We start from the raw sequence: 25,212 nt of genomic DNA on the forward strand, positions 1-25,212 counted from the left end.
AAGGCCTGGTTAGTCAATGATTTTGGATGCCCGCAGAGATAGTTAATTAGATAATGAGGGTTTACCTGTAATTATTTGGTTACATCAGCCCTTAAATTCTCAGAGGTCATGCATTATAAATAGTACACAAGTTGTAGTAGACAACACAAGTCTGGAAGGATGTGATCTAAGTGGTGGATCTGGGCAGAACTTCATTTATGCCTAATAATGCTTCATGCTTAATTGTACTTCATGGTTACTTTGTGAAAATATTATAGATTAATTTGATTTGTTCTGTAACGTGCAGTTACTACTTCATTGGCAGCACACTCCAGTATCTAGGGCCTGGTTCTATTCCCAGCTGTGCCACAGGTCAACTCCATAGCCACTGTAACAACTGCTATAATTATTGGAGCTACTTGTGGAATATAGTAGTATCCAACATGAAGAAGGGCACCAGAATCTGGTCCCAAGAGATTATTGTTGTGCAGATGGATCTCTCTTCATAGTCCAGGCAGATAGAACTTGTCTACTGCCTTAACTAAAGTTGATTCTTTTGAAGGAAGTATAGTTGGGTCCGTGATTAGTAATGTGACACTGACTTGACAAACTCATAGTTTTGTGCTAAATCCTGGGCCTGCCGTGCTTGATTGCACTTCGTGATTCTCCCCAGTATAGTAAAAATTAGGCCTTGCATGTCAATTTTTAAACTGGCTGTACTACATTTATTTAGGTATTCTGGGCAGATGGTAGCAGTGAGTATCATCTGGCAACATAGCTTTAGGTAGGTGGTGACTTCATGACCTGGTGTCAGAAGTGTAGCTTCCTCAGTAGCAACAGTATCCCTTTCTACATTCTTATGTTGTGAAAGCTTCACACACTTAAATCAGCCATTGCAGCATGAATGTTGAAGACCATTGAAAAAAGTGAAAGTATTTTAATATTGATAGATGACAATGTGGCCAATTTCTTCTGCTGGGATTTCAGTTGTGGACCTTTGAACTCCAAACTTGCGATTCGACCACACGAGCTGAATAAGATCTTTTGGAAGCGTATAGAATAAAGAGAGTTCATACTCTTCTTATAATTCTAGAGCAACTTAACTGAGATTTATAATAGAATAAAGAAGAATATATTTGTAATGTAAACAATTTTGAGTTGTTTCACATATAGTATGTGCTAGTTGGGCACCATCAATACTATTTGCCAAAGACTAAAAGTCTAGTAATGGACCAGATTCATCCCTGGTGTAACTCCATGGGGTTTTGTCTATGTAATAACCTTAGTCCCAGATTTGGACCTTAGCGTCCAAAATATGGGGGTTAGCATGAAAACCTCCAAGCTTAGTTACCAGCTTGGACCTGGTACCTGCTGCCACCACCCAAAAAATTAGAGTGTTTTGGGGCACTCTGGTCCCCCTGAAAAACCTTCCCTGGGGACCCCAAGACCCAAATCCCTTGAGTCTCACAACAAAGGGAAATAATCCTTTTTCCCTTTCCCCCTCCAGGTGCTCCTGGAGAGATACACAGACACAAGCTCTGTGAACCCAAACAGAGTGAATCTCCCTCTCTGTTCCCAATCCTGGAAACAAAAAGTACTTTCCTATTCCCCCCAGAGGGAATGCAAAAATCAGGCTAGCAATCCAACACACAGATCTCCCCGATTCCTTCCTCCCACCAATTCCCTGGTGAGTACAGACTCAATTTCCCTGAAGTAAAGAAAAACTCCAACAGGTCTTAAAAGAAAGCTTTATATAAAAAGAAAGAAAAATAAGTACAAATGTTCTCTCTGTATTAAGATGATACAACACAGGGTCAATTGCTTAAAAGAATATTGAATAAACAGCCTTATTCCAAAAGAATACAAATCAAAGCACTCCAGCACTTATATTCATGCAAATACCAAAGAAAAGAAACCATATAACTTACTATCTGATCTCTTTGTCCTTACACTTAGAAACAGAAGACTAGAAAGTAGAACTACTTCTCCAAAGCTCAGAGAAAGCAGGCAGCCAGAAAACAAAGACTCAGACACACACTTCCCTCCACCCAGAGTTGAAAAAATCCGGTTTCCTGATTGGTCCTCTGGTCAGGTGCTTCAGGTGAACGAGACATTAACCCTTAGCTATCTGTTTATGACACGCCCCCCAAATTGCAGACAGTGGGGAAGCTCACTGGCGGCGATTTCCTTCTAGAACTTGAAAATAAACAGATTAATACAACACATAGGCCTTTACATATACTCCTAAGTATATAACTAACAGACTTCTACATTTTAAGAACACTTTTTAACTACTGAATTCTGGGAAACTCTCACGGGAGAGTGCATCAGCTACTTTGTTAGAAGCTCCTGTGATGTGTTGAATTTCAAAATCAAAATCTTGGAGAGCTAAACTCCAACGAAGAAGTTTCTTGTTGTTCCCCTTGGCAGTATGAAGCCACTTTAGTGCAGCATGGTCAGTTTGTAGTTGGAACCGCCGTCCCCAAACATATGGGCGTAGCTTTTCCAGGGCGTACACAATGGCATAGCATTCCTTTTCACTGACTGACCAGTGACTTTCCCTCTCAGACAGTTTCTTGCTGAGAAACACGACAGGATGGAAGTTGTGATCTGTTGCTTCCTGCATGAGCACCGCTCCTATACCACGCTCAGATGCATCTGTGGTTACTAGGAATGGCTTGTCAAAATCCGGGGCCCTGAGCACGGGGTCAGACATGAGCATCGCCTTAAGCTGGGTAAAGGCCTTTTGACACTCATTAGTCCACTTAACGGCATTTGGCTGGGTCTTTTTGGTCAGGTCGGTCAATGGGGCAGCGATTTGGCTGTAGTGTGGTACAAATCGCCTGTAGTATCCGGCCAAGCCTAAGAAGGATTGGACCTGCTTCTTGGACCGTGGGACAGGCCACTTTTGGATAGCATCCACCTTGGCCTGTAGGGGGTTAATGGTTCCTCGACCCACCTGGTGCCCCAGGTAAGTCACTCTGTTTTGGCCTATTTGACACTTTTTGGCCTTAACAGTTAGTCCGGCCTGCCTGATGCGCTCAAAGACCTTTTCCAGGTGTAGTAGGTGTTCGGGCCAGGAGTCTGAAAAAATGGCCACATCATCGAGGTAGGCAACTGCAAATTCTCCCAGTCCAGCTAGTAGACCATCTACCAGCCTCTGGAAGGTGGCGGGTGCATTTCGAAGGCCGAAAGGAAGGACATTGAATTCATACACCCCCGCATGGGTGACGAATGCTGACCTCTCCTTGGCAGGTTCATCTAGCGGTACTTGCCAGTACCCCTTGGTTAAGTCTATTGTAGAGATGAACTGGGCACGTCCCAACTTTTCCAATAGCTCATCGGTGCGTGGCATTGGATAGTTGTCCGGACGAGTTACCGCATTTAGCTTACGGTAGTCCACGCAAAAGCGTATTTCCCCATCTGGTTTGGGTACCAGAACCACTGGAGATGCCCATGCACTGGTAGATGGGCGGATTATACCCATCTGTAGCATGTTCTGGATCTCCCGTTCTATAGCAGCTTGGGCATGAGGAGACACTCGGTAGGGTGGGGTTCTGATTGGGTGAGCATTACCTGTATCAATGGAGTGGTATGCCCGTTCAGTCCGTCCTGGGGTGGCTGAGAACAATGGGGCGAAGCTAGTGCACAGCTCCTTGATTTGCTGCCGCTGCAGACGTTCCAGAGTGGTTGAGAGGTTCACCTCTTCCACGCCACCGTCTTTTTTCCCGTCGTAGTAGACACCGTCAGGCCACTCAGCATCCTCTCCCTGGACTGTAAACTGACAAACCTGTAAGTCTCTGGAATAGAAAGGCTTGAGAGAATTAACATGGTACACTTTAGGCTTTAGTGAGGAATTGGGAAATGCTATGAGGTAGTTTACAGCTCCCAGGCGCTCTTGGACCGTGAATGGCCCTTCCCATGATGCTTCCATCTTATGGGTCTGTTGCGCCTTCAAGACCATAACCTGGTCTCCTACCTTGAAGGAACGTTCTCTGGCATGTCTGTCATACCAGGCCTTTTGCTCTTCTTGAGCATCCTTTAGGTTCTCTCTAGCAAGGGCTAAAGAGTGTCGGAGGGTGCTTTGTAGGTTGCTTACAAAGTCCAGAATGTTAGTTCCTGGAGAAGGCGTAAACCCCTCCCATTGCTGCTTCACCAACTGTAATGGCCCCTTAACCTCGTGACCATACACAAGTTCAAATGGTGAAAACCCTAAACTGGGATGTGGTACAGCCCTGTAGGCAAACAGCAACTGCTGCAACACTAGGTCCCAATTATTGGAGAATTCGTTGATGAATTTTCGTATCATGGCCCCCAAAGTTCCATTGAACCTTTCCACCAGGCCATTGGTTTGATGGTGGTATGGGGTGGCAACCAAGTGATTCACCCCATGAGTTTCCCACAGTTTTTCCATGGTCCCTGCCAGGAAATTAGACCCTGAATCTGTAAGGATGTCGCAGGGCCAACCTACCCTGGCAAAGATGTCTGTTAGGGCCAGGCACACAGTGTTAGCCCTGGTGTTGCCTAGAGCGACTGCTTCTGGCCATCGGGTAGCAAAGTCCACTAAAGTCAGTACGTACTGCTTTCCTCTGGGCGTCTTTTTTGGGAAAGGGCCCAGAATATCCACAGCTACTCGCTGAAATGGGACCTCAATTATGGGGAGTGGCTGGAGAGGGGCCTTGACCTGGTCTTGAGGCTTACCCACTCTTTGGCATACCTCACAAGACCGGACATACTTGGCAACGTCCTTGCCCATCCCCTCCCAGTGGAAGGACTTCCCCAACCGGTCCTTGGTTCGGTTCATCCCAGCATGGCCACTGGGATGATCATGGGCTAAGCTTAAGAGCTTCCCCCGGTACTTAGTTGGAACCACCAACTGTTTTTGCGGCTGCCATTCTTCCCGGTGTCCACCAGAAAGAATTTCCTTGTATAAAAGTCCTTGGTCTATAACAAACCAGGATCGATTAGAAGAGCTGAGAGGCGGTGGGGTGCTCCGTGCCGCCGCCCAAGCTTTCTGAAGGCTGTCATCCGCTTCCTGCTCAGTCTGGAACTGTTCCCTTGAGGCTGGGGTCACCAGTTCTTCCTCAGACTGTGGACTTGGGCTTGGTCCCTCTGGAAGCGATGTAGGTGATGGGGTTGTTTCCGTTGCTGGTGAACCGCTCTCCGCTGGTGCACCTGAGGGTATTTCAGGCTCTGGCTGAGCCTTTTGGGTATGGCTGTCTGTTGCTTCTGCCAGTTTTGGCTCGCTGGCGCCCTCTGGCGTTGAGTTTGAAGATGTAGTTGCACTTGCTGGTGCTGGTTGCTGTTCCAGTTCCGGGCCTGGGACTGGAGATGCTGTGGCTGTTTCAGTGGTAGGCATGGAATCCGGGTCCACTACCTCTGTCTGGGTCTCTGGTAACACAGACGGGGCCTCTGTGGACGGTTCAGGAACAGGAATGGGTCTGGAAGCTTGCCTGGTTTGGCTACGTGTAACCATTCCCACTCTCTTGGCCCGCCTCACCTGGTTGGCCAAGTCTTCCCCCAGTAGCATGGGGATAGGATAATTGTCATAGACTGCAAAAGTCCACATTCCTGACCAGCCTTTGTACTGGACAGGCAGTTGAGCTGTAGGCAAGTCTACAGCTTGTGACATGAAGGGGTAAATTGTAACTTTGGCCTTTGGGTTGATGAATTTGGGGTCAACGAAGGATTGGTGGATAGCTGACACTTGTGCCCCCGTGTCTCTCCACGCAGTAACCTTCTTTCCGCCCACTCTCAAATTTTCCCTTCGCTCCAAGGGTATTTGAGAGGCATCCGGGCCTGGGGATCTTTGGTGTGATGGTGGTGTAATGAATTGCACTCGCATGGTGTTCTTGGGACACTTGGCCTTGATATGTCCCAGTTCATTACACTTAAAGCATCTTCCATCTGATGGGTCACTGGGCCGAGGTGAGTTACTGGAGACTGGTGAGGTTGAAGGGTAGGGTATCTGTGGCTTTACTTGGGTGGTATGTGGGGTCTTTGGCTGTCCTCGGTTGTAGGGTTTATGGTCTGTGTGCCCCCTGGGGTAATCGTTCCCCTTGACAGTAGCTTTCTTGCTTTCTGCCAGTTCCATCCATTTGGCTCCAATCTCCCCCGCCTCAGCGATATTCTTGGGGTTTCCATCTTGTATGTACCGTGTGATGTCTTCAGGAACACCATCCAAGAACTGCTCCATTTGTATGAGGAGGTTCAGTTCTTCCAAGGTTTGAATGTTGTTTCCTGTTAGCCAGGCCTCATAGTTTTTTGCAATGTAGTAGGCGTGTTTGGGAAATGACACCTCTGGTTTCCACTTTTGGGTTCTGAAGCGCCGACGGGCATGATCTGGGGTTATCCCCATCCTGTATCTGGCCTTGGTTTGAAAAAGTTTATAGTCATTCATTTGCTGCTTAGGCATTTCAGCTGCCACCTCTGCTAAAGGTCCACTGAGGTGTGGCCTTAATTCTACCATGTACTGGTCTTCGGGGATGCTGTACCCAAGACAGGCTCTTTCAAAGTTTTCCAAGAAGGCCTCGGTGTCATCACCTGCCTTGTAGGTGGGAAATTTCCTGTGCTGTGGAGCAATATTTGGCGCCGGGTTGTTAGGGTTGGCTGGCACAGGCAGCCCAGCTTTTGCCATCTCCAGTTCATGTTTTCTCTGTTTTTCCTTCTCTTCATTCTCTTTTTGTTGTTTTTCCATTTCTTTTTGTTGTTTTTCCATTTCTTTTTGATGTTTTTCCATGTCTCGGCGGTGGGCCGCCTCCTCTTCTTCTTGCTTCCTTCTGTGGGCCAACTCATCTTCTGCTTGTTTCCTTCGGTAGGCCATCTCTTCTTCTTCTAGTTTTCTTTTGTGTGCTGCCTCTTTGGCTGCCTCTTTGGCTGCCTGTTCTCTTTGGTAGGCTGCCTCTTTGGCTGCCTGTTCTCTTTGGTAGGCTGCCTCTTTGATCTGTTCTTCTCTTTCTTTCATCTCCATCTCTTTTTGTTTTATTTCCAGTTGTCGCCTGTGTTCAGCTTCTTTGATTTGTTCTTCGGCGTCAATTTTTGCCTTAGAAGTCATGGTTCCTGTTTTCTTGTGTTGGGGTGCCCTCCGGTGTTTATCTTCTGAACTGCAGGTTCTCTGTTGCCTCCTGAAGTCTGCCTAGCAACAGTGCCTTTAGCTAATTTTCCTTTTCTCTCTCTAGCTAATGGTCAATGAAGGGAAACCAGAAAAACCACTTTATTTGCATGCCTATAAGTGCTGGTACTTGCCTCCTAATGGGAGGGCTATTGCATGACAAAAGACCCTTAACATGCAAGCCACAAACTGCGAGAGAGAGCAGAAAAAAAAATTCTCTCTGGTTCCCTTTTAAAACCAACTGCTTCTCTCTGCTAAAAAGCCCTTAGCAGAGAAAAGAAAAATATAATATTTCTACTGGCTTCTGGATTCTGTCTATCTCCCACCAGCTGCACACCATGTCATAACCTTAGTCCCAGATTTGGACCTTAGCGTCCAAAATATGGGGGTTAGCATGAAAACCTCCAAGCTTAGTTACCAGCTTGGACCTGGTACCTGCTGCCACCACCCAAAAAATTAGAGTGTTTTGGGGCACTCTGGTCCCCCTGAAAAACCTTCCCTGGGGACCCCAAGACCCAAATCCCTTGAGTCTCACAACAAAGGGAAATAATCCTTTTTCCCTTTCCCCCTCCAGGTGCTCCTGGAGAGATACACAGACACAAGCTCTGTGAACCCAAACAGAGTGAATCTCCCTCTCTGTTCCCAATCCTGGAAACAAAAAGTACTTTCCTATTCCCCCCAGAGGGAATGCAAAAATCAGGCTAGCAATCCAACACACAGATCTCCCCGATTCCTTCCTCCCACCAATTCCCTGGTGAGTACAGACTCAATTTCCCTGAAGTAAAGAAAAACTCCAACAGGTCTTAAAAGAAAGCTTTATATAAAAAGAAAGAAAAATAAGTACAAATGTTCTCTCTGTATTAAGATGATACAACACAGGGTCAATTGCTTAAAAGAATATTGAATAAACAGCCTTATTCCAAAAGAATACAAATCAAAGCACTCCAGCACTTATATTCATGCAAATACCAAAGAAAAGAAACCATATAACTTACTATCTGATCTCTTTGTCCTTACACTTAGAAACAGAAGACTAGAAAGTAGAACTACTTCTCCAAAGCTCAGAGAAAGCAGGCAGCCAGAAAACAAAGACTCAAGACACACACTTCCCTCCACCCAGAGTTGAAAAAATCCGGTTTCCTGATTGGTCCTCTGGTCAGGTGCTTCAGGTGAACGAGACATTAACCCTTAGCTATCTGTTTATGACAGTCTAGCATAAATTTGACCCTTCAGTTCAAGGCCCAATCATGCCAACACTGTATGCTAAACTTTAAGCACGAGTTGACCTGTTGATCCAAATCTTCAGAATGCAAATTGGTATGGCTCCATCAAAATCAGTGGAGCTACACCAATTTTATATTAACTGAAAATTTAGCCTGTTGGCTTCATCGATTCTATTTAGATGCTTCAAGTTACGTACGTGTATAAGTCTTTGCAGGATCTAGGCCCTAGTCATTACTTATGAACACAGAAAATTGTTTCATGCACTTTCAATTCAGCTGGCAGAGCTGGAAGAATGAATTCATTATAGTGGTGTGTCATAGCTGGAATATGAATATTTGTAAAACAAAGTGAATTATTAATGCAAGTTAAATGTTAAAAGCTGCATGGATTAAAGAGATAACGAAATGGAGTGGGATTGTGATTGGTAAATGCTGTAAAGCCAACTCTTGTCGAAACAATATCTTATTGTATCACTGAGATTTACTTTATAGAATGTGTAAAAATAATGGTCATCTGATGGGAAATCTATGAAATAAAAGTTCTAGTTTGGAGGCTGGCATTCCATCCTCAACCTTAGATTTTATGGCTTTGAGGTTTTGTGTTTTAGCCTTATCCAGCCAATATTTTTTAAAATTGCCTTTTTTTTTCTCCATAGTTTCCTGTGTAGCCCCAATGTAATTTAAAGCTGCCCCCGCTTCCTCCCAATGGAATCCATATGGGAGGGGCAGCACTATTTACACTGCTATCTTATCCCAAGTGCCTATTCCATCCCCCTATGCCACGGGAGTGAACCAAGCTCATAGAATCTAGCCCTAATGGTTTTTATTACCTTGCTGTTTTTTCCTTTTGCATTGGCATCTGGTATATGTGATGGAAGCCAATGTGGCTAAGAAGTTACAATAGGTGTGTGTGATGTCCAGTACTCAAATGAGCCAGAAAGATTGATTGCCAGACTATCAGATTTTTTTTTCACTCCTCCTGTCCATTTTATGAACATTAGTACCTAGAATATAAAAAAGATAGATAGTTATCTAACTTGTTACCAGAAAGCAGTGATCATGACTACAAAAATAAGATTTAATTGGATCTTTTGACACATTTTGTAAGTGCTATCACAATCCATGGAATTTTTATTAGGTGTTTCTGATGATAGAGACTGATCCTACAGATGCTTAGACACGAGGAACTTTAATGGCATAAATAGTCCCAGCAAAATCCGTGGGACTCGCATGCCCAAGGTTTGGGCCTGTATTTAAATGCAGTGCATTGCCCATTAATTTAAACATTGTGTCCTAAAAGACTTGTTGGCTGTCCTGAGAGAACATCAATGTGTTCCAGCCACAGCACCCCACGTGACACATTTGGCTGCTGCACTGTGCTGGGAATAGAATATTTGCCACCCCTAAATAGAATGCTCTTCTCTATGTCTGACTAATGAGGGAACTGCTTGCTAAGCTATTCTGCATAAGTTTAATTATTTGCTAGAATAAAAGTGATTTTTTGGAATTTTTTTTTAAATGGCTGCCTGCTGTGTAAAAGAAAGCCTTGGATGGCCACAATGCCTGACATATACTTTCATTACAATCATATACGGATTTATAGTTGCCTCCATACAAAATATTTACAGCAGAGTCCTAAGCAAAATAAAATAAAATTGCATCTTGCAAAATGTATTCAGATGAGTAGCACCATTGTACCCATTTCTGATGTCATTTACGCTCATATATATCTAGAATTTACTTACACTGTAAAACAGAGATCAGGATCTAACCCGTTGACTCAAGTGTGACTATTCATGAAAGTCAAGGTTGCAGGATTAGGTATCCTGTCCTAACTATTCAGCAGCATGTTGGGGTGAAGAAATATAGCGGGGGATAAGTAAGCAGTGCCATGATAGCTTGTTTGGAGATTGAAGAGTATGCACTTAAACAGGGAAGCTTTCACAGAAAGTGGCTTCCTTGTTGTGGGTGCAATTAGTAAATCATTTTTATGCCTATTTTTTTTGTACCTGTAGTTCACTGGCAGGTGTAACTACAGTTTTTGGTCACAAAGTCATCACAAAAGCCTTACAGAACCTATTTTCAGCTAGGGTAAGGGTCATTAGCAGAGAGTTAGGTTCTGTGGAAACAAAGACAAAGAAACTTAGCCTCTATAGAGACTAATGATGCAATAATCTTTTCTGTTTTATTTATTTTTTTTATGAACAGTTGAAGTGCACACAATCATATGGAGCAATAGCAATTGTGGTGGTCAAGAATGGAACCCAGTTCCATATCATGCTTCATTTATATCTCAAGCCCTCTTCTGGACAGTACATTTGGAAATGGGCTTTTAAGCAGGAGTCAGGTTGTATCGATGAGAAGGGAGATGAAGGGCTTGAGGAAAGCAGGAAGTGGGGCTCTCAACAGTTTTGTCGATTTGTGTTTTATTATTTATTTTATTTCTGTGGTACGTACAGAAAAGTGCCTGCAGTCTAAAGAGAAAAGAAAACAGATGGGAGGAGCATCAATTATACAGTTAAGTTAGCAAATATGAATAAATAGGACATGTAAAATATAATCTATTTACTCCTCAAGTGCACCAAGGTCAGTAAGTTTCTCATAGGTGAGTCTTCAGCAGTTATTTGTGTGTGTAGAGGGTGGGAACTTTATGGATAAGTTCAGGAAGCTTCTTCATCTTTTTCAAGAGGCAGCATGGAAGACAGCACAGAAATGATTGTATGAGAAGCTGATGAATGGATGAATGGGCATTTGAAGCTCACATTATTGGAGTAGGAGTGAATATGGGGCGGGGGATCTAGAATGAGACAAGAGTTGACAAGTAGGGAGAGTCATGCTGGATTTTGAAGGCAGTAACAAGTGCCATACAATGTTGTTGTTTTTTCTTAAAGTAATTACAATAAACAATAATTGTACAAGACAGAATGAAGAAAGAGGTCACCAGCTGGCAAAACCAAGCCGTACAAGTGCAGTAGCAGAGGTCGTGGGTGGTTTGTAAAGCCCACACTGAAGCCCATGCTGCCACAGCTTCACAGCTGTTAGCACCCACGCTAGCTTGGGTATGACTATGCATGCTGCAATCAGACTCCTCAGTTACAGTGTGGGCAGCAGTTAGGAGCTTAGCTCCAAGTTAGGGTCATTTGTGCTTCTGAAAATCTCCTCCCAAAGAAATTCTGGTTCTGTTTCTCCCCCTAGCTTCTTTTCATGTTTTTTTTTTTAATGAATAAAATCATTTTATATCACCATTCAATAAATGACCATCATAGTGGATCTTTCCAATTTGTCATACAGGCAACATTTATACAGGCAACTGTCATAAAGACTCGTATCAATATGTAAACATATACACCTGAAACAATATGTCAGATGTCTTATTTTTAGAATTGCAAGCAACGAGTATAATGGAGCGTAAAGGTCTTAGGGATTGAGACTATCCCAAAATTAAATTTAAAAAAATCATTATACATGTGAAAATTACCAATGTTATTTTGAAAAAATAATCTGAATTTACTCTAGTTGGAATCCATGTCACCTAATGTTTGAAAATGACATCTGAGCTAACAAAACCTCAGATATTATTTTATAGCCCCAAATGTCTAAAATGAACAAATAAAATTTTATTTAATCATTTAAATGTCCAATCAAAACTTCTATACTAATGATGAAGGGATAGTGGTAGATGGGTAGACGCTCACCTAAATTAAAGGTAAATCTATAATAATATTATAACAGGTATGGAGCAATTAATGTTGAACCAGAATTCCAAAATGTAGCAACCCATTTAATGAATCTTGGCAGTAGCCGTATTGTTCCATTGTTAAAACCACTTTCACCCATTTCCAGTTATGGGACAGACCATCTAAGCCAGGAATGACATTCATCGAAATTCAGGCACTCAAAGAATCACCAGTAGTGATTACCTGATCCCTGGACACTTAAGTCCAGGGTAAAAGGCCCTTCTTTCCGCTCCTTATTATTGTGACAATAGAACATTTTGTCTAGATCCACAGCTTGTATAAATCAATGTAGCTCCATTGAATTCAGGTGAGGATTTGGTGCTTCTGTTTTTTTAACAAAGTGGTGACTATATGTATTATGAGGTTTTGATGATTAGGGTTGCCACGTCAAAAGCTAATAACATCCACAGCTTTCATGCCTTTCAGATGCATGCATGACACAAAAGGCCATGGATAATTTCTCCTGAAACAAGACCATAAAGAGAATTTAGAATCATCTTTAATGTATTTGAGAGTACATTAGTCCTGCATCAAAGGGAATGGTAAAAGGTAGTGTTAATATGGTTGGATTTTTAATTATTTTGAAGGACATAATTATTCTTCAGTTAACCACACAGAAGTGCTGATATTTTAATTCCATTTAAAAAGGACACTCCACTGTAAGCATAGAGTGGTCAGTTACAGAGATGTTAAAAATGCATTGTATCCTCCTTTAGCATCCGTTGGAGTAGTCAGAGTGAAGAATCTGAATTATGTTTTCAGTAATGTAAGAACCACTATTCTAGAATTAAATGAGTTCAGAGGCCATTAGGAATTCTCCTTACACATAGCGTTCCTTATGTTTTTGCAATAAGACTGTTCATTGTCTTGATGAGACATAAAATGCAATAATCACTTTCTCTCCCTTTTCAGTTGACATAGGGTCTACTTTTCCATTAATATTAATGAGTTGTGTATGCTACAATAGGAGACTCAAACCCTATAGAGTTCCGTGATAAAATAAATCACCTCTGCATCAGCATTTTAGAGGTTTCAGTCTCTCTTTTTTCATAATTTAAGATACCTGCTCAGTGTGCCAATAGCTGATATTTATGGCATTAAAAAGAAGCAGAAATGATGGTTACAACTTGGTCCAGACCAGTGAGCTGCTCTTTCTATTTGAAGGCTAGTTTATAAACATAATAAAAGGATTTTTTTTTCGTAATAGATTCACAAGTGTTGGGTGGAATGAGTGGAAAAAATAAGGGGAACTTGTGAGTGTTTATCAAGGATACTATGAGGCAAAAGTGGAACAACGGAATGAAAAAGTAAATATAAAGCCACTTAGATATAAAAATGTAGTAGTCATAAGAAGTAATTCTGGAAAGTTAAGAAGCTTTATTTTATGCTGTTCTGTCTTCCCTGTCTCGCTACCATTTAGTGAAATCTGTTTGTTTAGCTTTTAGCACCTGGACAAAATATAAAATCAAAACCAATTGTTTCCCCAATGGAAAAACCCTATAGAATCTAATAGTGAATAAATGGCCATAGAAATTATTGTAGGCAAAGTATAATGCATAAACATAAACTTTCTATAAATATTTATTTGAACCTAACTGTCCCTGCTATACATTTCCAGAGCTTGTTTAATTTTTTTATTGAAGGGATATTCTTGTCTATTACATTCTGTAAGATTTTTCCATAAGGATTTATTTTCTTACTGCCTGAGTTGACTTCAGTGGGAGTTTTTCCTGTGTAAGGGTTGCAGGTTTGAGCCCTTATCTTATTAACTTAACTAGTAGGCAGACACAGGAACAGCATCAATCAGTGGAGTCTTATTATTCCTGAGAATAAGGAAACAGTCGGCATTATTTACTATATTGGAATGAGAAGCGCTGCTGAAGCAAAGAAAAGCCAAGTCTAAAACCTCTCCCACTGCTTTGGTGGTTTCAGAAGGCTTTTCTATTGTCTAGCCTCAGGCATTGTAGTTATGGGGGCCATATAAGTACCTAACATAGATAGCCAAACAAAAAAATTACCACCGTTTCTTTAAGATCTCCAGGTTACAGTGTCTGTCTTTTGGAATGTAATGGTTCAGACAGCCACATGAGCAATAGTACTTAAACAAACCTTTCATCCAAGGACTACGAGCATTTATAAACATTAATACATGTGAGACGTAGGTAAGTACTGATAGTCACAGAGGCCTATCTACACTGTGATACCATGATCTAGGTTTCAACCACATCACTGGCTACAGGAGTAGATCTCCCGTGGCAGAAAGCATATTGAAAGAGGTAGGCATTTGTTGCTCTGAGGTGGCCATTGCCAAAGTGGATGCTGCAGCCAATAAGGTTTGCAGGAATGGGCCAGGTCATGCTAGAAATCACACCTACTATTTATCTTGGAAGACTATCCCCGGGAGGGAGGGCAATGCTATTACTACCTGCCTCCATCAGAAATGAATTCCCCCACCAGGAGAGGAGATTAGTTGAGCCTCTTATTTTACACTTGATAGAACCTAAATGTAAATCTGGGATTCTGGACTACACTGAGAAGACAAACCATGTTAAACTATGCTAGCCTGAAGTGTGTTCAAGATCATTTGATTCCATTAACAGTGTGTTTCCCACTGTTACTGGGAATTGTGTGTATTGAATATGGCCATGTAGCAAGCTGACCAGCAAAGTGACTATCTACATTTCAAAGAAACAAAAGGCAATCTGATGAAAAATAGAGGCTAAGCTTATTTGTAAGAGGCATGTTTCACTTGTACTGTGCATCATTTTGCAGCACAAGATCATGCCTTTACATAACAGTGTTTGATTCTTTGTATGACTGCTGTTAAAATATGGGATTATATTGATTTTAGGCAGAGATGAAACACAATGTACCATATGACGGACATCCCTTATAATAAGGGACTACTATCTTTCTATCTGCAATTAAATGTTTTCAGTTTGAGAAAGAGAACTTTCCTTCTACACAATTTTTATTTACAGAAATACATGAGACATTTGTCTTTTCAGAAGTCTCTAGGTTTGCCTGTGGGTCACTCCTTTTAACATAATAGTTGTCAAGAAACTCTTAAAAAGAATACATATTTTAACTGTAACATGCTATTACTGGTTACTATATGCATATCTCTTAGAACTGATAATAGTTGATCCTTCCCTGTATGCTGTACTGAAAACATATCTTTAAGTGAATGATTTTCTAGTTTCCTTGCTATACTTAGTGGTTTTGTCCTTTTTTGGGAGTATAGTAGCTATGGTGTGAGAATGATAGCCGCAAATCAGTAGAGTGCTACCTGCATTTAGATAGGGTCACATTATGTAGATATCATAATTTGTAGCGATTATATTGAGGATTTCCATTAGCATTCACCAAGGTTCTGAATTAAACAGAATGATTGCTTGCAGGTGTAATTGTAAAATTCTCTTGTTGAATTTATGATGTATAATTCCAGTGTTCTGTATTTAGAATGAGCTTGAAACTTTTTTTCCTGACCAATGCAGTAATTAAGGTATTCAGCTGTGGTTTTCAACTACACCTCTACCCCGATATAACGTGACCCGATATAACATGCGGGGCAGGGGGGCGGGGCTGTGCACTTTCGTGGATCAAAGCAAGTTTGATATAATGCGGTTTCACCTATAACACAGTAAGATTTTTTGGCTCTCGAGGGCAGCGTTATATCAGGATAGAGGTGTATATGGTCTGGTTTCTAAATTCACAACTAAAATTTCATGGTACATCATGGATTATTTATGTTTGTCAAACACATGCACATGGTGCAATACAAACAACACTTTCAGATGTTTTGTTTTTAAGTGCACTGAGCAGAGTTATAGCGTTCTTTGCACAGATTGCAGGCTTAATGTTGAATTACTAATATCCAGTAGCATAACAGAAGTAGATGGGAGCTTTTTAAAATACAAATGTTTTAACACTACTTCATTGTTCAGTGTGCTTAAAGTTAATGTGTGCCTCTTGCCTACATGTACTATAGATATTGACACACACCTTTCATCTTTCTTCTTGGTTTTGTCTGTTTTATGCATGAGAAAGTTCTTGTTTTCTACTAGGTGCATGGCTGCATTTTTTTAACTTGAGTCCTGTGTCTGTACTGATTGCTTTTTTTTGCATGCAAATTACAGAATGTCATGGAAATTGGATAGCTCTGAAAAAGGGAAAGATAATACTGATTTCCAACTGTCTTGTGTTTGTGCATAACTATGTGGAATACATGATATATGGAAATATTTTCATTACAGCCTTTGACTTTTCTTCTGCTGTATTTTTTATTACTTGCTAAGAGATAAGGGCAATTTTTTTTCTGTTGCAAAAAAAGATGAATCTCTTACATGTTAATGGTACTTGTGTTGGCATGGAATATAGAAGGGAATTATTAAACCTTAATTCCATTATTCTTAGTTTTGATTGTAAGATGTTAGTTGCCCTGCCTATGCTGAGACTTGAATAGCCTGTGTTTTAAATGTTACTTTTGTATAGATTGTGTGACATCCTAGTCCCACTGAAGTCAATGGAAAACGTAGCTCCCATTGACTTAAGTAGGGCCAAGATTTCACCCGTTGTTTCTAATGCAAACTTTGGGACTTGCAAATATTTTAATACATATATCAGCAGGTGGTCAAAGAAAAATTACAAGGAATTTTCTGTCCACAGCTGTATTTAAATTGGAATATAATAAATGAGTCCAAAAAAAAAAAACCAAACCCATGCTTGTTTTTAAGCCGGAGCTAAAATGGTTGGACTCCGTTGATTTTACTTTTCACAAAAAATTTTCTCTTCACCAATTGTCATCGTATTTATCAACATTATTTCATCAAATATGAGAGCTAATTTGGTTTTAGGTTGTTATGGTCACCACCTGTCCGAATTTAAAAATGAAGGCGATAAATATAGCTTCTGGTTATTTGTTTGTGGTGGGTATGCTTTTAGTAAACATTTCCTATTCTTTTTTTTTTTCAATGTAAAGTATCAGGCACTACTTGCCTCTTGTGCTAGATGTTTCTAATAGTCATACCCTAGAGGAGAGATTTTGCTATAAAGCTTAAAAAACAGAACAAAAATATGTGTGTTGAACTTCCCCCCCAAATGTTTTTCTTGAAACATCCTTGGGAATTTAATATTGACTATTTTTTTCCTGTCTTGTATATTCTTGAATTGTCTTTTTTTTTCCCCTCCATTTTCTCCATTCTCAATCCTAGGTCCCCTTACAAAGAAACAGACAGATGATTTAGGTGATAATGACGGTGCTGAAGATGAAGGTATTTTTTTTTTTGCCGCCAAACTGATTTGCATGACAAGGATCCCTAAAAATCTTTTTCTCTCCTCTTTTTTTAACTTCTTGTCTTTTGAAGATTTTTTTTAATTCCCATTTTTGATGTGTTTTGTCTTCTTGCTTGTTGTTTATATATATATATCTATTTTTAATTCTTTTAAAAGAGAGAATGTTGTTAAGTTTTACATTTTTATGCAAACGAGTAACAATATTTAAAGACGAGGGTTTTTGTTTTCTTGAAATGGACTTTTGATATGTTTCATCCCACCTTTTGACTGAATTTTGTCCATACTATTTGAACTAACACTTTTTTTTAAGTCTCTCTGTACACCTTTTTGCATGTTTTCTAACCCTCTGTATTTATATATTTCACCAAATACAAAGATATTTCTTTCACCAACTGATCTCAGTTTGATAAACATAGAAAATATTGTGTTTATAAAGAGAAAATGTTAGAAAGCTCTTACAAAGTGTCTCTCAAGCAACTGAATTTTCAGTACAAAAGCACAAAAAACCCTTCCCTTCTGCATTATAATGTCAAGAAATGTAAACTCAGATACCTAATCTCACTCAGACAAGAGGCCTGGCACTTAAATTGTAGCCAGATTTTCAGCTGCTATATGCTGGCCTCATTCCATTGAATTCAGTGGAGTTGAGCACATCTTCACCAATTTGATGCGGTCCATTATGTTTTTATTGTTAGAAAGATCTACAGTTGTCTGGGCTGATGTTATTGAACACAATAACAAACACTATTACAAATAGGTAGTATGAAAATGTTGAACACATTACTTTTATTTATGAATTATCAACATTAATCATACACGTCTAAGACTTTTTTTTTCATATTAGAAACTAACAACATGCAAGCACTGGTAACTAGGACTATTTCTCTCAAGTAGTGTAGCCCATTTCTGTTAAGTTTTATAGTTCTAGATCTCACCTATTTTATTTATTTTCAAAGAGAAAATTGAGGTGCTGTTTAGAAACTGCCAATGTTGTTACCTCATCCCTCTCTTATCTGTAGTTACAGAGCTCTGCCACTTTCATTTTCAATAACACTAAAGAAAAAGGAGGACAGTCTATTAATGGATGCTCATATTTTTCTTCAAATAGCTTCTGTTTAGAGATGAGAAAAATAAGTATTGTATCACCTGACTTGCTTAGATTCACCTGATCTGATTTTATTCACTTGTGTTAATCCTGTAACAATACAGTTTGATATTAAAAATATTAGCAGGGGCAAAGATAGCAACTAAATCCCAGGAGTTCTGACCATTGGCACATTTACCTGTAATGCAAGATGTTACCACTGGTATTCGACTGGCAGCTCCTATCCCAACACCCTTCTATACATTTAAAGTTGTTGCCCATCCCCATTCAGGTCTGTGTGCCATTGGCGTGTTCTGTTGCCAAACTTCCGTTCAGGACTGAGAGTTTTTTGACCCCAAGATGGTCCAATATGTGAGTGGTGTATCCTTTTCCTATAGTTGCTTGAATTTTAGAATTTACAATTAAATCTCTAGTGAGATACATTTAAAAATAGAATATTCAGACAAGAGGTTAAATTCAGCTCAAAGTCGTAGTGACAAAGCAGTGACTGTCGAATGGAAGTTCAGCAGCTTATGTTAAATGAATTTCATGGTCTCATCCATTTTTGGTGGACATGTTGTTGTCCATACAACCACCAGTATTAGTACTCTGAGGAGAGGAGCCAAAGGCTGTAAGAGTGTAAAGTTGAACTGAAAGGGGATAATTAATTACAACTATAACTAATTATTTTAGTTTATGGGACTGGGATTTCAGTCCCTCTGGCATCAGGGATGAAAATTGTACTCCTCTGTTCTGTGCTAGTGGGAGCAGATGGATCTGGGGGATTCATCCTGAGTCAAGGGTAGACACTGTTTACTCCTCCACCTTCCTCAAAGATTTCAAAAGGGACAGGTCAACTATATATTCCATTGGCGAGCCACAGTCACTATGGAGAATACTCAAGAGAAGTGCTGAACTGGTGCATTTCCTGCATGCTTTGATACTGGGCTTCCACAGCCAGATAACTATAAGGTAGCAGACAACTTGGACTGCTGTGACCTCATCTCCTCAGGCTAGACTTTCGAGTTCCAGGGCCCTATGGTCTAGGTTGCACAGGCAGGATTGAAACACCCCCCCCCCCAAACCTCAAATTAAATTTACTTGGGGCAGGGTGGGTAAGCAAATAAAACAAAAGAACTGCCTCCTCTTCCCCCTGCCCTCCAAAAAAGCCACCCAAGATATCAATATTTCAAACCATGTGCCAACCTTACCCCCAGATTTCCCCTGACAAATTCTGCAATACAGTTACTTGTGGTCAGTGCAAACATCTTCAGAGGACTGAACATTTAGAGGTAGCAAAAACAAATATAAAAATAAATAAGTTACACAAAAATACCCTATTCAGATTGGGCTGGCCATGGCAAAGAGGGCTGTGCTGCATAATTGTACGGTCTCTCTCACGTAATTTAAGTATAATGTGTTGCAAAGAGCACAGGACCTTCCTATGTTTCTTTAGAGGCTCAATGAGCTCTTACCAAGAGCCTGGATAATAGCCACCTGGCTTAAGGGACCACACAGTACTCCCTATAGAGTCAGTCTGTCACTTTAATTAGCAGCAGATTTCAACATAAAACAGTATTAAATAATCTTCAGTCCCATGTACTACGCGTTACTACTACAGCATCAGCATTCCCAATCGTTGCCAGCCCAGGGACAAAGGAGACTGGTATCAGTAATCAAACTTGGGTCTTCTGTATGTGCTACAACCATTAGGCCAGCCTTAATGAGATCGTTTTTCATTTTTGGTTTCAGAAGACCCAAAGGCACTAGTGCACATTACAAGCTAATGAGCTGCAAATTTGCAGTTTAAAAAATGAAAGTGTTTTCAAGTCTTATGAGTGTAAAATGTGTGCAAAGTCAGAAGTTATGTAAACTTCTTTGCTTTCCCATTTTGTTTGCATTCTTGCAACTGTATAACCATTATATGTCTTAACAGGCCAGCATCTGTCTCACAAGAGCTGTACTAAAAGTTTTGCGTTGTTTACACTTGGATGTTTTTTGGCTTGTTTTTGAACAACAAGGTAGCTGCACTTGTGGTAAAAGCACTGAGCTGTGGTAAAAACACCTGTGATTTATGTAGCATTAGTGAATCCGCACCTTTGCTGACAAATGGGTAAGAAATATCTAGTGTAGATACAACATTAAAGTAAGAGTCGCTCAGGCAGTGAATAAACTAGCTTCCCAGATCTGGAAACCTGGTTTGGGCTAAAAATGTAAAGAATTTGAATATTTTCATCCTAGTCACCCACTATTTTTTGTTCAGTTCATAAATTAATTTAGGTTAATCTGGATTTATATTAAAAAGTACCTCTCCATTAGGCACTTTTAGTACATATATATTAAAATAATTCTTAGTAAAATCCTCAGCTGGAATTGTGGCCCAGAGTACTAGCTGCTCTACAAACATATGAAAACTCAGTCACCAATGGACTCCCCTCGTCCATCAGAAATCCTATACACTCTGTAGCTCACCTATCTTTCTGTCTCACTTCATCATCACCATATCAGAGTAGCTCAAAATCTTTGATGTGTTTATCCTCACAACCTCCCTGGTAGGAAAGTGGCTCACCCATTTTACGGATGGGAAACTGAGGCACGGAGAAGCTAAGTGATTTGCCCGAAGTGACACAGGAAGTTTATGGGAGAGCAGGGAATGGAATCCAGGACTCCAAGGCTAGCCCTTCGCCACCACTTTCTCCAAAGTCTGGGAGAAGAGCTGGACATTGCAACCTGTTCTGAAAGTCAACAGACTGAAGCTCTATTGTACCAAGAAGGGAAGTGAATTCCAGGACTCTGGGTATTTCTGGTGAAGAGCCCTCTACCAGCCTAAATGTTTTAAAAGTAAGCTAGGGAACAGCTAACTCAACCCTTTCAGCAGATCTCTGTTGCCATGGTGGCACAAGAAGAAAGGCCGTCTCTTGGGTAGCTATGACTCAGACCATTTGACTTTAGATAACAGTATAGAGTAGTGCACGTTTGTCTATATCACAAAACAACCACGTGCTTCAGCATAATTACAGTCCCAGTCCGGCTGGAAAAGCATAAATGTTGCAATTTAGGATGGAGAGTCTTTGACTGATATACATAGATAGCACAGTGCCTGCTCAACATAGACAGCACAGTGCCTGCTCACACTGTCACCTTGGCATATTAGTTTCTCATTCCATGAGCATCAAAATTGCAGAGTAAAAAATGTATTTGCATGTTAAATTTTTCAGTGAATATTTTACCCCTTTGACTGAGAGCTTCTGTTCAATCTACATTGAATTTTTACAGTGGTGTTGCTAACACTTCAAAATATAGGTAGTAAAAATTCTGACAGTCTCTTAATGTAAGCAGCTCTATTGGGTTCCATTATTATTCTGTCCCTACCAGCCATTGGTAGTATGGTGAAAGGTCTGTCAGTTTTTGCAGTACTTTCATCTTTCAGTAGTTTATAAGTTACTACTCACTTGGTTGCAGAGTCCTTCTCTACTTAGAACCTTATATTGCTGTTTACATATGAAAGGCCTATCAGAATTACAACTCTTGCATTTCGTAGTAGTTTGCATCTCTTACATTTATACAGTGCCTTTCATACAAAAAGGATCTCAAAGCACTTTGCAAATTCAGCAATTGCTATATAGGGATCACTTCATCTACCATTTAAATACAGCCAGCTCTCAGGTGAAATGTAGCCAGCGGCTTAACAAGAGTATACAGCAAAGTGACCCAAAAGCTTAAGATAGGAGCTGAAGAAGAAGAATACATTCAACTGAAATTTGAGGGGGTATTTACGTAGGCTGAATGTAATTAGAGAGTTGGAATTTTGTCAGAAGGTTAGGATTAAACACTTGCACTCTTAAGAAAAGTGCAATAGATTCTTTAATGGTCACAAGCTGTCAGGCCTTCAATTTGAGAACACATCTAAAAGATGTGATTATTTTTAATGGAAGTTTGCATAATAAGATTTTCAGTGACACTGGCTTACACTATTAAAATAACTATAGATGTATTTAGTGTCTCGTAGATTTGAACTCAAAGTAAAATGACTTCAAAGGAGGTTTTAAACTGTGAAAATAGTTGCATTGACTGGTGCCGTTATGCAAAATTTGTTAGAAAATTATTTTGGAATCGCTAAAACAGTACATATGTAGAATCTTGCTAAGTAAGAAGTACATGGATTCCTGAGCAGCTAGTTTGCTTGTAAAATCTTCTTAATAGTTTTCAACAATAACATGTTCACAACCCAAATGGACCTGAGAGGGTAAATAAAAATGTCACATATCTCTAATGTCAAAGTGAGACTTTTAAAAGGACCCTGAAACAAATGAAACTTTTTATGAAATTTATTTCTGAAATTAGTTATTTATTCTTCACGCATTACTGTAGGACCTCAAAACCCCACTCAGGATTGATGCTCCATTGTGCACTCTAGAAACACAGAATAAGACAGCCTCTTCCCTGAATGATTTAATCTAATTAACAGCAGAGATAACAAGTGGTTGTAACAAACATTAAGAAGGAGTGGAGGGTGGAGAATGATGGAAACCATAATAAAAGCATGTATTTACATAGGCCATATAAATAAGATAAATATCAGATGTACCCACTACACATCTACTTAGACATTATCAGTTGGCAATTTAAGACCAAATAAATCACGGTATCAAGGCAAAACACAGGTATGAATAAATGAAGAGAATGAGATGTTTGGAGTCAGGGAGGATTTTGAATAGAGATGTCCCATATACATTTCTTTTGAAAATTTTCACACTTCTTGTCAGTAACTCCAAACTCTTGGTAGAAATACTAAACTTGTGACCTGATTCTAGGGCCACCCAGAGGATTTAGGGGGCCTGGGGCAAAGCAATTTTGGGGGCCCCTTCCATAAAAAAAAGTTGCAATACTATAGAATATTATATTCTCATGGGGGCCGCTGTGGGGCCTGGGGCAAATTGCCCCACTTGCCCCCCAGCAGCCTTGCCTGATTCTGCAGACCTTATTCACACTGAGACTACACATGAGTAACTATTACTCAGCATGAGAAAGGGTTACAGAGAAGGCCCTTAGTGGCCAAGTCCACTGCTGGTGACTTCAACAGAGTATGCTATGGATAAACCTGTTCCCTGATTCACTCCGAATTAAATTCTGATTTCATGGAAGCTCCAAAGGTATACCTGAGTGTAGAATTTGGACCTTGTCTAGACATTGCAATGTTTTAAATTGAAGATATTCTAATGTCATGCGGTTTACTGACCACACTGCAATATTCTGGCACAATGGGCTAATATCGGCTCAGGGGTTAGAGATGGAAAACACCTGTCAGGTCATGTAGATGGGATTTGCAAAAGTAGCTAAGGGAGTTAAGTGTCCAAGTCCTGTTTGATTTCAGTGGGAGTTGGGCACCTAACTCCAATCTGAAACTTTTGAAAATCCCCCCCCCAATCCTTCTTCATACCAATACAGACTTATTCTTACACAATATTTTTACTCTTTGTCCACTCTAATTTTTAAAGGTGTCGAACAATGGATCTTACACCAGTTCCTTGGCCACGTATTTCAAGGTCAATGGAACTCGTTAGGTAGTGATTCTTCCTATGTTTCTGCTTTCTGAATTTCATACCAGTTAAATTATTCACTTCTAGTTAATAATATTCTCTTGTCCCATTTAAACAACTCCTCTCTATCCCTAATGTTTACACCTATCAACTACACCCAGATGTGGATAAAGTACCCCAATCCTGTTCAGGCAAAATTCCCACTGACTTCACATGAAATGCAAAATTGGATCTCAAAATTGAACAGTCTCTAGTCTGTTTTAAATTACATTTCATGGTAAGGACCTGATCCTGCATTAGAATCTGCTAGCGCACATGTGCAGAGTCCCATTAACTTATTTGTCTCCTGATATAGGATTAGAGCCTTAGTATATATTTCGTCTGAGGATCTTGAGTTTGCTCTCAGGTGAGCTTGATAAAAGTGTGGCTCAGTCTTGTTCACGGTTAAACTTCCCGTTCCAAGAGTGAGAGACACAGAACCACCACCTTTAGTTTCTAGAAGTGGTTAGAAAATTTATATTGCATCTAGTCTTATCTGATGTGGCATATAGATAAATGGAGAATAATTTGCAGTTCTTGCCTGTTCTTAACCTTTTCAAGCATAATATTTACAGGGAAATCACAGATAGGCATAATGTAAGCTGAATTTATCAGAGAATCCTTTCTTTATACCTTGAACTTTGCTTTGCACATGAATATATAGTTCATCATTTGTTTCCAATAAAATCCAACCATTCTTCTCTAAATACCCCAATATTATTTTCCACATAAACAGAAGAGTGCTACCAAGATTTCATTACTGTTCACAGTTGGTGCCTTCTAATTCCATGTAATTTTAATTAAAGGAGAATTTGAAACAATCTCCCCCTGTGTTACCTCCAAGTATACAATTAACAGTGTACAGTTTCTGCTGTGAACTGTCATTTACTGATTTCAGATTAATAATTTATCATTGTTTCCTCAGTTGTAGCCATGCTAAAAAAAACAGGAAGCAAAAGCTGTGTGTAAACAGCCATTGGAAATAAATGTTTTAATGAATTTGAAAGGACTTTGCTCTACTCAAGTTTGAAACCTAAACATGTGCCCTCTTCACTTTAAACTCTGAGAGTGGCACATTTGAAAGTACTTACTGTGTACTTGGGTGAAGGGCAAGTTATTTCATGGGCCACCTCTAAGCATCATAATGGTTTTGAAATAAGTGATTATTCTAGAACTTGCAGTATAGAAGAGCCCATCTCTGAAA

The 25,212-nt window shown here is 40.1% G+C and overlaps 1 protein-coding gene across 9 annotated transcripts in view; it reads left to right on the forward strand.

Moving 5' to 3' along the window:
* The window catches only part of NLGN1 (neuroligin 1), a 596,937-nt gene that overhangs the window by 255,645 nt on the left and 316,080 nt on the right, over nt 1–25,212 (forward strand). For 7 of the 9 annotated variants that reach the window (XM_050965860.1, XM_050965861.1, XM_050965862.1 and 4 more), the window contains one exon: nt 17,264–17,323. The exons of the other annotated variants lie outside the window; for them this stretch is intronic. In XM_050965860.1, coding sequence (XP_050821817.1) covers nt 17,264–17,323 — 60 coding nt within the window. The remainder of the gene's footprint in view (nt 1–17,263; nt 17,324–25,212) is intronic. 9 annotated transcript variants of the gene reach the window in all.

This window comes from Gopherus flavomarginatus, chromosome 8 (assembly GCF_025201925.1).
Source record: "Gopherus flavomarginatus isolate rGopFla2 chromosome 8, rGopFla2.mat.asm, whole genome shotgun sequence".
Classification (NCBI taxonomy): domain Eukaryota; kingdom Metazoa; phylum Chordata; order Testudines; family Testudinidae; genus Gopherus; species Gopherus flavomarginatus.